Source organism: Sminthopsis crassicaudata, chromosome 4 (assembly GCF_048593235.1).
Source record: "Sminthopsis crassicaudata isolate SCR6 chromosome 4, ASM4859323v1, whole genome shotgun sequence".
Classification (NCBI taxonomy): domain Eukaryota; kingdom Metazoa; phylum Chordata; class Mammalia; order Dasyuromorphia; family Dasyuridae; genus Sminthopsis; species Sminthopsis crassicaudata.
In genome coordinates this window covers 367,920,813-367,936,073 of record NC_133620.1, presented here as the reverse complement: position 1 = coordinate 367,936,073, position 15,261 = coordinate 367,920,813, and the positions used below count along the sequence as shown (strand labels likewise).

Sequence of the window (15,261 nt, the reverse complement as noted above, 5' to 3'; positions counted from 1 at the left end):
AGAATCATACAAGTATTAAGTGGCTAAGGCAGGATTTGGACTTGAATTGCTATCTCCAAGTCCAACACTATAACCATTTCAGCACCTATTTTATTCATAGATAAAAGATTCCATATTTTCATTACTTTTGTCCCTAATTTTCTTCCAAATACAACTGTACACCTTTATAATTGTGTTGGAGTACTGACATTAGCATGGTTTTATGGGCCAATGATTTTATATCAAAAATCTTGTAGAGTATAGTTAGTTTGGGAAGAAGTGATTTGGCCTGTGCAGACCCCTGAAATAAATATGAATGTGTACTGTCACAAAAGAAGCAATATTAGGTATTGGGAATAGATTAAAGTCTTTTGAAAGTCACTATGATATTCAAAGTCAAGGGAAAAGAATAACATTATTAAAAGATGGTCAGCTTTATGTTTTTCCATTTTCCTTTGGCTTTAAATTTTCCTTCAACTTTTTCCTTGATTTATCTTTGCTATCAATGCTTAATGTGCTATGAAAATTGAATTCAAATATAAATTAGCCAGCACATAGACTTTATTTTAAGACAGTCAGGTGGCTCAATCAATATAGTGCTAACCCCTGAGTCAGAAAGATAAAAAATTCAAATCTGTCATTTAATGCTTGTTTGCCTCAATTTTTCCAACTGTAAAATGAGGTTAATAAAGCACCCACCTGATAGAGTTACTATGAAGATCAAGAGGATAGTATTTTATAAAATCCCTAGCAATGACTAGTACATGGTTGTTGCTGGTCAGTTGTTCAGTCATTTCTGACTCTTGTGGATATGGGGTTGGGTTTTTTGGCGGGGAGGGCTGGGGCAACGATAGTGAAGTAGTTTGCTATTACATTCTCCAATGTTTCTGTTTTTACAGATGAAGAACTAAGGAAAATAGGGATTAAGTGATTCACTCAAGAGTCACATAGTAAGTGTTTGAAACCACATTTGAACTCAGATCATCTTGACTCCAAACCTAGTGTTCGATTCACTGTACCATCTAGCTGCCTCAACCACACAGTAAGCACGATGTAAATGCTAACTATTATATTTATTATTATGTTCATGTTAACATTATTGAAAAATGAAAAAAATTATAAGATGTAAAAGAAAATTAAATATCCAGTTCTGCTACATCTACTCTAGAAATCTATAATTTAGTTGTCCACCATTACTGTCTATGTTGCCTTGAGTAAATAATAACCTTTTAGTATCAGTTTTCTTATCTGTAAAAAGTGGTGGGATTGGAGGATGTTGGACTAGATAACCTTTTGGGTCCCTGACAGCTCTCAATCTGTACATCTGACATTTTTCATTAGGCTTTCTATGTCTGAGAAAGATTAAAAAAAATACTCTCAGAGATAATATAAAATGTTACATACAGTTCAATTTTCCTTATGATAAACCTAAGCCACATGCTAAAAATTTAAGTTGATCTTATAATATATATGTATAATATATATAATATATAAATTGTTTTAAACATAACCTTTTTATATCCTTTATGTTTTTATCTATAGAAAGAACTGCAACTTAAATACAATTGAATATTACAGTTGCTTCTTCTGTTCTAGCTTACTGTAAGCAGAGCTGTTCATCTGGTTTATATAAAGCTCTTGTTTACTATTACAAATATAAAGGAATCTGAGCTCCACCTGCTGACGAGATATTGGCATTTAACAGCTATTTATTTGCCTTTAGTTATCTATTCCTTAGCCTCAAATTAAAAGTGGTTGCTTTTTAAGCCATCATAGGAACAACCTAATAAAAGAAATAAATTTAACTTTGATATTGATGGTCAAATTTTTGCATCAATATGATTGTTAATTAAGAATACTGTGATTAAAATGTTAGTAGGCCTGTAAGGCTGTTCAATTATATCAGAAAATAATTAGAACTATGCTTTTAAAAAAAAGTGATTTGAATGTTCTTTGACACTGACATTCCACAGTGAGATCAAACATAAATAAAAGCCTCATATTTAGCAAAATATTCATTGTACCACTTTTGTGGTAATGAAGAACTGGAAATAAAGTAGGTCTCATTTGACAGGGGACTAAATGAACAAATTGTGATATATTAATGAAATGAATTGTTACTTTACTGTGAGAAGCAATGAAATGAAGAAATCAGAAAAAGATATTAATTACTTATTTGAACTTATGCGGAGTTGAAGTAAGCAAAATCAGGAAAACACAATTATGACAATATAAGCAGAAAGACTAATAAAATTAAAGTGAAAGAGTGCAATTAAATGATCATAATTAGGTCCATGGAAGAGTTGAGAAAAGGTACCCCATCTTTTCTATGTAAAAGTGAGGGACAGGACTATGGGTGTGAAATATCCTGCATATACTATCAGATAGGGTTGGTATTTAGCTGATTTTTTAAACTGTCTTTTTTTTTTTTTTCCTCTTATTTTTGTTAAAAGGGAAAGCTATCTAGTGAGGGGGTGTTATATTTGGAATTGTATTCTAAATAGATTTTATTTGGAAAGGATTATATTAGAAAATAAATTATCTGAAAAGAGGTAATAAAAAAATTCTTTAACATGCTATGCTTTATGTTTGGAGGTAGTTAGTAATATAGTATACAACACACAGGGTCTGGAGTAAGGAAGATTCATCTTTGTGAATTCAAATCCAGTTTTAAGACTAACTTACTGTTTGAACCCAAGCAAGTAACTTAGTTTCATCATTTGAAAAATGAGCTGAAAAAGAAAACAGAAAGCTATTCCAATATCTCTGCAAAGAAAACCCCACTCATGAAGTGTCCAACATGACTGTAAAATGACCAAGCAATGTGAACAATTCTGGGCGGTTCAATATATAGAACACCAAGACTGTGTTCAGAAAGATCTGAGTCTAAAACCTGTTTCAGACAATTTCTAGCTGTGTAATCCTGGGCAATCACTTAACCTTGTGTACCTCATTTTTCTCATCTGTAAAATGAATTGTAGAAGGAAATGGAAAACCATGGAAAAACACTCCAGTATCTTTGCCAAGAAAGTGGACAATGTCTTTGGAGTCATATAGAGTAGGATATGGACAAATGACTGAACAATAGAAACAACAATGATGTTGTGGAAAAGAAAATTTTAAGTTTACACTTAAAATTACAAATATGAAAAACACTCAAAAACTAAGCATCTTGCTGATATAGAATAAGTCTAAAGTGAACTTTTAAGTTTTAAGTTAACTTAAAAGTTTTAACAGCAGCAAAAAAGTACCAAGTATTTTCTCATTTCTTGCTTGTACCTTGCTTGAACTCAATTTATATCTTCTCGGCTTTAAGCTGAATGAGATTGTGTTGGTGATATATCAGGAAGATGAATTTACTCGAACTAAAGCAAAAATACAAATTATCTCTTTCTCTATAAAGCAGCTCTACTCTTGTTTTATTTTGGTTTTTTAGAGGCAATCAGGGTTAAGTGACTTGCCTGGAATCACAAAGCTTGTAAAAGTATGAGGTCATATTTGAATTCAGGTCCTCTGGTTTACAGGATCCTTGCTCTTTCCACAATTCCATTTAGTGACCCAGTGCAGCATTACTTTCAAAACAACAAAGAAACAAAAAACTTGTCTTCCATTCAACTACACCCTACTTCTCGGACACTTCCCCCCCCCCCCTCTTTTTAACCAAATGCCAGCTTCTCAGCAACTTTATTAACCAGAATGTAAATCACAGAATAAGTACAAATCTTCATAAAGTAAACAAGATATATCACAATCTGTGCCCTTGTACTTTATCCTTCTCAGATCATCACTTATTTCATACACAATTTTAACAGATCCTTTTATCTGTTTTCTATCCTATAAGCAGATTAGGCAAATTAGGAGATGTTAGAAATAAGCACACTCTCAACAGTAAGAAGTGACAGCTAACAGTTTGACAGCATATAAAGCACATAGAAGAACTAAAAGAAATCATAGCAACCTGGGATCATTTTTGTGTAATAGTATTTGCTCAATACCTCTCAGCAACCACAGAGGGCCTCTGATATCCCAGAGCAAAGTATAATAACTGCTGTTTACAACTATGGTAGGAACTATGTTTGTTTTGTGAGGACTTTAAGTATAAGACACTGGGGGCAATGGTAGGAAAGGACTGCTGAGGCTTCTGTCTTCATTCAATCCAGGCCTCTTCCATCTTACTCCTCTTCTGCTTTGGAAGCCCTGACCGATCAATGACCTATATCAAGAGCATGGCTTTTAGCTGATAACTTAAGGAGATACTCAATAAACTTTTTTAGTTCCTGACTTATAAGAAGCCCAACCCAGGGTCTCCAGAGTTCCAGTTGTTCAAGGAAACCTTCTTCCTAGGTTCCTAACCTGGTAATTGTGTAGGTTAAGGAGAATAGCATTTGAATATTTTTTATTTGAAACTGCATGTTTTTGATTGTTTGGGATTATTAAAAATTGTTTTTGTTGTATTTTATAATTGATGAGTGTGCCTTCTTGCATTTTAACCCTTGAGTCTAATTTGATGAACTGACCTGGGTTAGGCCTGATCCATAATAATAATCATGACCTTGAATCATTTTTAAAAACGTTTAAACTATGTTTAGTATACTGTGTTTAAAAAGACAACAAAGTATATAATCTATTTGAGTAACATTTTCATAAAAATATTTAAAATAGGAAAAGTTTATCACTTGAAGCAAGTTATAAGGTAGGGAAAAACCTATCATTCTGGGATCTAATTATCCCCTATGAAAACCTCTATAAAGATGACTTGATTTAAGGTGTATTGATTGATAGATGGTTAACAGTATGTTTGCAAAGATGTTTTCAGAAGTAGATGAAGTTTAAAAGATCGTTGTTGTTTTTTTCATGGAAAACATTTCCATATTAACTATGTTGCAAAAACAAACAAAAAAGAAAAAGTAAGAAACACAATGAAAGTGAAAAATGGATCCTTCAATATATATTCAGAGTTCATCAGTTCCCCCTCTGGAGGTTGATAAAAGTTTTCATTATGCATCCTTTAGAACTGTCTTTGATCATTGTCTTAATCAGAGTAGCTAAGTCTTTCATAGTTCATAATTGTTATGATTGCTGTCTGTAAAAATGTCCTCCTTGCTTTACTTTGCATCAGTTTATATAAATCTTCCCAGGTTTTTCTGAAACCATCCTGTTCTTCATTTCTTATAGCATTACATTATTCTATTGTAATCATGTACAACTTCCTCAGTCATTCCCTAATACTGACTATTCCCTCAATTTCCAATTCTTTGTCACCACAAAAGGAGATGATCTACCCATTTTTTTTTTTAACTATAGGATCTTTTCCCTTTCTTTGTTCTCTTTGAAATACAGACCTAATGGTAATATAGTTAAATGAAAGAGTATGCAAATTTTTATTGTCCTTTGGGTATAGTTTCAAATTGTTCTCCAGAATACTTGGACCAATTCACACCAACAGTATATTAATGTCCTTATTTTTCCATAAACCTCTAGTATTTATAATTTTCCTTTTCTCTCATGTTAATCAATATGATAGATGAGAAGTGCTACCTTTGTTAATCAAAAGTAATTCAGAACACTTTTTAATATAACTATTGATAGTTTTAACTTTTTCTTCTAAAAACTGCCCATTCATTAATTGGGAAATGGCTCCAATTTTTGTAAATTTGGCTGTTTCATATATTTTTTTAAAAAATGAGACTTTTATGAGTGAAACTCACAAACTATTACTCCTTCCCTCCCTTCAATTTCTTGTTTTCCTTTTAATTTTGGCCTTTAATTTCCTTTTAATTTTAATTATTTAAAATAATTTAATTAATTTTCCTTTTAATTTAATTTAAAATTTCCTTTTAGTTTTGTTTGTGTAAATGTTTTTTAATTTCATGTAATTAAAATGATATTTTACTTCCTGAGATCCTCTCTATCTTTTATTTAATCATAAACACTTCCCTTATTCTTATTAGATCTTACAGGCAAAATTTCTCATGCTTCTTTAATTTCCTTATGACATCAACTTTTATGGAAAAAAAAAAGGATTTTCAAACAAAATATATAACATTTTTATATCTGGGAGTTCCAACTTCAAGAAATGTTTCTTTTAAAAAGATAATATTAAATAACAAAGATTATTACTATATTGTTTGCCTGAGTTTCTTACCAGATATATATCGATCTGGGTTACTTCTGAAGCGATCATCAACTAAAATAAGAGCTCCCCAATCATTTTTGTGCCGAATACACCTATGGGAAAATAGTGAAAAGGAAAATATTTGAAGTAATTATGTGATGAAACAAAATAAAAATTTTAGTTACATAGTTCAGAAACAAGAAGATAGTCTAACATGTCAGTTACACATCCCTATAATGGAAACTAGCTATTAGGAGAGAGATGTAAAAGTTATCCAGAAAGATAGTTATATAAACAAGGTATACCTTATGTAAAAAAACAAAAACAAAAACAAAAAAAAACTTCTTAACCAATAGCTGAAACCACAAAGTTAAGTGAAAAAGTTTCTTTGCATACAAGAGAATAAAATTATTTGAAAAATTTTCCTCAAAAATACACTTATCAATTCTACAATTAAAAAAAAATCTATGTATTTATGCAGATGCTTTAAAATAATATCTATACTTAAATGAACTCTAGCCTATCTATTGTGGGTCATAGATCTCACAGTTGGTCACAAGATTATGGGTTCCTAGACTGAGGGATGGGATTTTACATTAGAAAAAATTGAGGTCCACAGAAGCCCAAAATGACTGGCCAGAATGCTGTGAAAAATCTAAAATCTCAATGATCTTGTGATGAAGAGAGCCATCTACACTCAGAAAGAAGACTGTGGGAACTGAGTGTGGTTTATAACATAGCATTTTCACTTTTTGCTTTTTTGTTTGCATTTTATTTTCTCATTTTTTCTGGTTTGATCTCATTTTTCTTGTGCAGCAAGATATATAAATGTATAAATATGTATGCATATATTGGATTTAACATATATTTCTACCATATTTAACATATATTGAACTACTTGCCATCTGGGAGAGGAGTGGGGGAATGGGGGCGGGGGGACTGGAACACAAGGTTTTGCAAAGGTTAATATCAAAGAATCATCCATGCTTATATTTTGAAAAATAAAATAAAAAGCTTTAATTAAAATATATATTAACTAAAAAAAAAGAAAGGAAAAAAATCTAAAATCTTGGCTTAGCCAGTCAAAAACTGATTAGCCTATGAGTGTCATACTGTTGGAATAGAGATTTTCAAGAAGTTAGAGCACTACTAACTGGGGATGTGGTAGACAAGATTTCTGATCAGGTAAAGGCTGAAATCAATCATCTCTGATTCAGTCACAATACCATGAGTAGTCTTTTTAGGGGGGAAAGTAAGAGTTTGGCGATCAAGGTTAAGTGACTTGGCCAGGGTTACTAGCATCAAGTTTCTGAGGCTGGATTTGAACTCAGGTGCTCCTGACTTCAACATTGGTTCTCTATTCACTGAACCAATGCCTCTGAGAGCAGATTTTGCTTTTTTCAATTTAGTATCATTTGTACAGAATATGATGTAATTTTTAAACAATTTCTAATCAGTATAGCATTCAAATTAGTTTTACTTTAACCTCTAATAAAAAATGAAATTTAGATTAGTTTTATGTTAAGTCAAATTCTGATTGACTAGAATGTTCCAAGAAAGAAATAATCTAAAGGAAGTTTATGATTTAATGTTGGTTAATCCTTTAAGCACTATAATTTTTTTTTAAAAAATTTCAACTCTTCTTAAAAAGTCATGATAAAATATACCATTATATTTTTCTGCCTTAAATAGTACACTGTATATTAACTGATCTTTCTTTTCTGATGATTCAGCAAATTTATGCTCCTGAACATCAATTTTCATTATATAGCACTAATGCTACACATAGATGGTGTAGAAGATTGGGTTGCATCTGAACTGATCCCATACATATTTCAGAAGTACGTGTACACACACACACACATACACACACACACACGTATATGGCTGTTGTAATTTTAATATATATTAATTTTTAAAAGCTTCATTCTTTTAAGCGTAATTTTAAAAAAATGTATAATTGGTCAACTTTGTAGACTACATAATATTATTATTTTTAACTAAAATTAATTATTGAATCAAGGGATTTCTTCTGTTCATTCTAAGATTTTTCCCTACTATTTTTCTTTGTTTCCTTTTTGTGACTTCTATACAATCCTCTCACTATCTTCCTTCTCTTTCTGCTACTTTTCCTCCTCCCTCCATAGCCATCTCCTGTGATCTGGTACTCTCTCTTGTGATCTGGCACTGTCAGGATTCACCTTTTATAGTTTCTTGCTTGGTCTGACCAACCAGTCAGACCTGCATCGAATGTTGTTTTGAACTTGCCCTTCAAATGTTACATTAACAGGCTTCCTATTACTGTCAAAGGAATAGCATCCTCCTTGTCACTCAGAGTCTCAACCTTAGCATTATGCTCACTCTACATAATTAATCTGGTGCAATTAGTTTCTGCTTTCACAGCCTATTTCAAATATATACCCTTTCCTTTACTCAATCATCTAGGACCTCATGAAGGACTTCATCACCTTACTCTTGGACTATATAGTCCCTAGTCTGTTGGTTGGGGTCTCCCTCAAGTATCTTTCCATCCTAAGTAATTTTCTACTCAACTGACAAGGTGATTTTTCTAGGATAGATATCTGACCATGACATTTCCCCCTAATTCTCTGATTCAAATTCCAATGGGTACCTATCACCTCTAAAATTACATAGAATATGTTCAACTTAAAGTCCTTCACAAATTGGCTCTCTCTTACCTTTCTAGAATTACTTTTTACCCTTTTCCATGTGTTGTTATGATCCAGTGATAATGGCCTTCTTATTTTATTATTATTATTTTGGGAGGAAGGCAATTAGGCTTAAGTGTCTTATCTAGGGTCACACAGGTAAGTATCAAGTGTCTGAGGCTGGATTTGAACTCAGGTTCTCCTGACTCTAGTGCCAGTAATCTACTCACTGTACCACCTAGCCATCCTCTGATAGCAACTCTCTTGCTATTATTCTCACGCAAGTTTCCATCTCCCAGTTCTACACATTTTCTTTGGCTACCCCTCTGCCTTGAATTCTCTCCCTCCTGGTTTCCTTTAAGACTCTGTTCCAATGATATAGTCTGTGCAAAGTTTTTTTTTTTTTTTTTTTTTTTTTTTTTTTGATTCCCAGCTTCCTTATGACCACTTCCACGAATCCAGAACCTTCCCTGCAGTTTGGCTTCCAGTTACATTGTGTGTAACTTGTTTGTTTGACTTGAGGGCAAAGATTGTGCTTTTGCCTTTGAATCCTCATTTCTGAATACAGGGAGAGGTGCACATGAAATGTTCAATGAATGTTTCTGACTGAATGATTTGTTCCCCCCCCCCAAAAAATGTCAGTTTTCTAAAACTTTTACACTTCAAAATATGTTAATTGGGTTCTGAGATATTATGGTTTATTGTATCTTATTTTACAAGGTATGGAGCAATATGACTAGTATTCAAAATAGTTATAGTTTAGATAGTTCTTCATTTGATACCTTACATTCCATAATTCCACTTACCTGCCAAGTGCCTGGTTCAGGGCTCTATATGCTTGAATTTCATACCACTGGCGGCCAGGTAAAAGACCTCGTTTTGAATGTTGGTCATTGTATTTTCTCTTTAATTCAACCTAAAGGTAGGATGGTACATATTGTTATTATATTATTATTACTTCAGTTTAAAAATAAAGACTAAAAGGAATAAGTAAATATTTAGCCTTTAAATTACTTACAGATAATTTTCAGCTTCCTCAGAGTGTTATTATGGGCATGTATTTCATAATTTAGATCCACCTATCTATCTTTTTTTAATCACTTATAAATGTCAATCATGAAAAGTAACATATTAAAACATTGCATTATATCTTAGGGACTTCAAAGTCTATTTCATCTACCCTAAAAATATCTAACAATCCCTTAAAAGTGAACTTCACAAATCCCTTGCTACAAATACATCATTCTAAGTGGGGTTTTTTTGTTTGATATATGCACATTTTGCCTCTTTAAAGAGATTACATGTTCTCAATAATCAAAGACAATATCTTTTTTTATTATTATTATCACAAGACATTTTGCATAAGAAGGAGCTGAGGGTTGGATTCCATTCTAATTGTGAAATTGTTATTGGCAATACTTTTAAAAAATAAGTCATTGTTTCAAGAATTATGATATAAGCAAATAAAAGGTGCTCTTTAAAAAAAGTATGAAACATTTCTAAGAATACTATTTCTAATTATTCTCTTCAATTGTATCTAAAAACAGTGATATAGCTATGCTTTCTGGACACTGGAGGGCTTTTCCCTTAATTTTAAATTAGAATAACATGGAGATCTCTCTCCTCAAACTTTGGTTACAGTGTAGAGTAATAAAACTGACATTAGACTCTATTGAGCACCTGTACAGAAAGTTACATTCCTGCCCTAAGTTTCCTTAAAAGGCAAATGGAACTGTCCTCAAGACCATATTAGTCTAGATTTAAACAACAATTTATTGACATAATTTCCCAGTAATCTAAAACCCAACATATAAATAATGAAAAGATCAATATATAATGAGTAACTCAAATTTGATGGATTCTCCATTGCTGTGAGAATCAACACACCCTTCAGAATGGATGTTCAACTGTGAAGAAATGGGCTAAGAGGGAGGGAAACAAATGAACTTGTTCTCTATTCTTTTTTTTTTTAATAGCTTTTTATTTACAAGATATATGTATAGGTAATATTTCAGCATTGACAATTGCAAAACCTTTTGTTCCAATTTTTCCCCTCCTTCCCTGTAAGGGGCTGAAACTCTTGAGTCAATGCACTAAGATTGGACAATTGAGCACTTGAGGCTAATTACTGATTGGACAATACTCTATAAGAATATGCTTGGAAAATGGCCCTTTCCCACTATCCTGTGTTGGCCCAATCATTTGGTGTTTACAGAGAATTGTGGGAGGGACTAGGAGGTGCAGGAAGACTAGCCAGGGTCACTTCTGCGAGAGAGATGAGGTGAGGTCATAGAGATCCTATGAGTCCACTCTCTTCACTTCTATCGCTAAAGACCAAGAATAAAGACTTTTGCTTATCAGGGTGCTAACACCGTCGCCACACTTCCCCTCTATCCCTTCCCCCAGATGGCAGGTAGACCAATACATGTTAAATATGTTAAAGTATATGTTAAATACAATATATGTATACATGTCCATACAGTTATTTTACTGTACCAAAAGAATCAGACTTTGAAATAGTGTACAATTAGCCTGTGAAGGAAATAAAAAATGCAGGCAGACAAAAATAGAAGGATTGAGAATGCTGTGTAGTAGTTCATAGTCATCTCCCAGAGTTCTTTTGCTGGTTGTAGCTGATTTAGTTCATTACTGCCCTATTAGAACTGATTTGTTTCATCTCATTGTTGAAGAGGGTCACGTCCATCAGAACTGATCATCATATAGTATTATTGTTGAAGTATATAATGATCTCCTGGTCTTGCTCATTTCTTTTTTTTTTTTTTCTATTTTTATTTTTTTAATAGATTTTATTTACCAGATATATGCATGGGTAATTTTACAACATTGACAATTGCCAAACCTTTTGTTCTAATTTTTCCCCTCTTTCCCCCCCTCCCTGATGGCAGGTTGACCAATACATGTTAAATATGTTAAAGTATAAGTTAAATACAATATATGTATACATGTCCAAATAGTTGCTTTGCTGTACAAAAAAAAAAATCGGACTTTGAAATAGTGTACAATTAGTCTGTGAAGGAAATTCAAAATGCAGGCGGACAAAATTAGAGGGATTGGGAATTCTATGTAGTGGTCCACAGTCATCTCCTAGAGTTCTTTTGCTGGGTGTAGCTGATTCAGTTCATTACTGCTTTATTGGAACTGATTTGGTTCATCTCATTGTTAAAAATGGCCACATCCATCAGAATTGATCATCATATAGTATTGTTGTTGAAGTATATAATGATCTCCTGGTCCTGCTCATTTCACTCAGCATCAGTTCATGCAAGTCTTTCCAGGCCTTTCTGAAATCATCCTGCTGGTCATTTCTTACAGAATAATAATACCACAATTTTATTCAGTCATTCTTCCATTGATGGACATCCACTCAGTTTCCAGTTTCTGGCCACTACAAAGAAGGCTGCCACAAACATTCTTTGTCCCTTTTTCTTCTTTAAGATCTCTTTGAGATATAAGCCCAGTAGTAACACTGCTGGATCAAAGGATATGAACAATTTGATAACTTCTTTGCCCCCCCTAAGGCTGAGGTTAAGTGACTTGTCCAGAGTCACACAGCTAGGAAGTGTTAAGTATCTGAGACCAAATTTGAGACTGAATTCAAGGCTGGTGCTCTATCCACTGCGCCACCTAGCCGCTCCCAGTTTGATAACTTTTTGAGCACAGTTTTCCATATCACTCTCCAGAATGGCTGGATGTATTCACAATTCCACCAACAATGTATCACTGTCCCAATTTTCCCACATCCCCTCCAACAGTCCACATTATCTTTCCCTGTCATTCTAGCCAATCTGAAAGGGGTATAGTAGTATCTCAGAGTTGTCTTAATATGTATTTTTCTGATTAATAATGACTTGGAGCATCTTTTCATATGGCTAGAAATAGTTTCTATTTCTTTGTCTGAGAATTGTCTGTTCATATCCTTTGACTATTTATCAATTGGAGAATGGCTTGATTTCTTATAAATTAAAGTCAATTCTCTATATATTTTGGAAATGAGGCCTTTATCAGAACCTCTGGCTGTAAAAATGTTTTCCTAATTTATTGCTTCCCTTTTATTCTTGTCTGCATTGGTTTTGTTTGTACAAACATTTTTTAATTTGATATAATCAAAATTTTCTATTTTGTGATCAATAATGATTTCTAGTTCTTTTAATTTATTTATAATCTCATTCTTTATGCCTAAGTCATGAACCCATATTGACCTTATCTTGGTGTACGGTGTTAAGTGTGGGTTAATGCCTAGTTTCTGCCATACTAATTTCCAATTTTCCCAGCAATTTTTGTCAAACAGTGAATTCTTATCCCAAAAGCTGGGGTCTTTGGGTTTGTCAAACACTAGAGTATTAAAGTTATTGACTTTGATAGTTTTTCCTTTGAACCTAACCTACTCCACTCATCAACTAGTCTATTTCTTAGTCAATACCAAATGATTTGGGTACCACTGCTTTATAATAAAATTTTAGATCTGGTACAGCTAGGCCACTTTCATTTGATTTTTTTTTTTTCATTAGTTCCCTTGAAATTCTTGACTTTTTGTTTTTCTATATGCTGTTCTCTATTCTTTCTGAGTATCCTTTCCATGATATTGCTGAGTAAACTTCCATTATTAAATATTACATGGGCTACAACTATCTCATCTCATTCAAATTCCTAGCTAGAATAACTAGACTGGCCTGAGTTAGGCTTGGCTCCAAACATCTGACATAGCTGCAAGAATTGGTCTAGATAGACCTCATGGAAGAAGTGGGGGGAAAGTGATGTGAAGGCCTCAGTTGGATCCAGTCCTCATGTTCAAGCCGGGAGATATAAACTGTTCATTTCAGGGGCTTATTATCCCTAAAAGAGGGAGATCTTGCAAATGAAAATTAATCTGAATAATTAAAACTTCTACAATTAAAAAAAAAACAGGAGTTGGATTTCTTACAAAGCATATTAGGAAACTTTTTCTTTCAGTTTTTATTGGCTACAGAAGATGGGTTTTCTAAGCTTGCTCTGTAAGCTGCCCTGACCTTCAACAAGACCAACAAGATGCCAATTATAAGCCTCCATAACAAATAACTGCTTGGTCTGTAAACATTGTGGGGTCACTGTGGCACCCAGGCAGACTGAACCCAGATGAAAAATCAACCACATTTTAGAGAGATGTGTTTTTCCACACTAGAATAACAAGGCAATCTAATAAGAAAAAGGCAAAGAATGCAACTGCAATAAATCATTGGTAATATATACACTGAATGCTTTGAGGGAAGGAGAAGTGATTTAAACAAAGACACTATGAAATTCAAGGAGAATTGGTTTTCACTACTAGGAGGAAAAGTAATACCTGGTCAGAACATATGGCATCCTACATTTTTGATGTGGATACAGGCATCATCTAAATATTGCATAACACTGGTAACTACTTCAATGTTCAATTTAACAAGCATTTATTAAGTATTCACTACGTGCCAAGTACTGTGCTTCTTCCAGAAAGGTATGATTCCAGGCTACCAAAATAACTTGTGATATACGGTTTTGTGGACTATGAAACATGCAAAGCCATAGTCATAAAGAAATAAAGAACTGTGACTTTTCCATCTGACTTACAGACCATTCTATTTAAATGGATGAAAAATTCTATATACAATAAGGAACCTCCTCAATATAATAATGACAGTAATTTACAAGTTATAATAAGTCACAATATATGAGCCTATGTTGGGTCTGTAGGATAGTAATTGAAGTTAGGGGTACATAGCATATTTGGAAAATTATCAAATGCAATGTTTAAATTACAAATTGAAATCATTTTATTTATTCATTCAGTTTTCACATGTTATCCATGCAACAAAGTGCTGAGTGCTAGGGGAAAATTATAGAACATGTTACTATATTGCTTTCCTTAAATAAAATTACAAAGCCAAAGTTTTCAGATGCAAGATCAAACACAAATATAATTATATAATTAAACACAAATATAATTAATTTAACCTATCTAGTAGTTCTTTCTTGTTGTTCAATCAATTTCAATCATGTCCAACGCTTTATAAACCCTTTTGGGGGTTTCTTGGCAAAAATATAGGAGTGGTTTACCATTTCTTTTTCCTCATTTTACAAATGAGGAAACTGAGGCAAGTAGACTTGAGCAAGTCATACAACTAGTAAGTATCTGAGTCCACATTTGCCCTCTTCTCTTCCTGATTCCAGACCCAGCACTCTACCTATTGTGCCACCTAACTAGTACTCTAAACAATTTGAAAATGTTTAGATGGATCAAACCTAAGTGACAAAATTTGCAATGCATGAGGGTGTTCATTTAAATCCCATGCAATGGAATCTATTTTAAAGGAATCACCAGAGAAGTATGAAATAGTTTCAGGATTCTATCGATGAGCAAAAGAATTAAGATGTAAGTTACTTTGCCTGCAAATTATTTACAATCTTGTTAATGAGATAAAAAATTTATGAAAACAAGGAGTAAAATAGTAATGAAGAGTAAAG

The 15,261-nt window shown here is 33.0% G+C and overlaps 1 protein-coding gene across 7 annotated transcripts in view; it reads right to left on the bottom strand.

The window, feature by feature from the left end:
• The window catches only part of BRIP1 (BRCA1 interacting DNA helicase 1), a 221,443-nt gene that overhangs the window by 10,774 nt on the left and 195,408 nt on the right, over positions 1–15,261 (bottom strand). For all 7 annotated transcript variants that reach the window (XM_074261987.1, XM_074261990.1, XM_074261984.1 and 4 more), the window contains 2 exons: positions 9,570–9,679; positions 6,125–6,207 (listed from right to left, as the gene is read on the bottom strand). In XM_074261987.1, the coding sequence (XP_074118088.1) occupies positions 6,125–6,207; positions 9,570–9,679 (193 nt within the window). The remainder of the gene's footprint in view (positions 1–6,124; positions 6,208–9,569; positions 9,680–15,261) is intronic.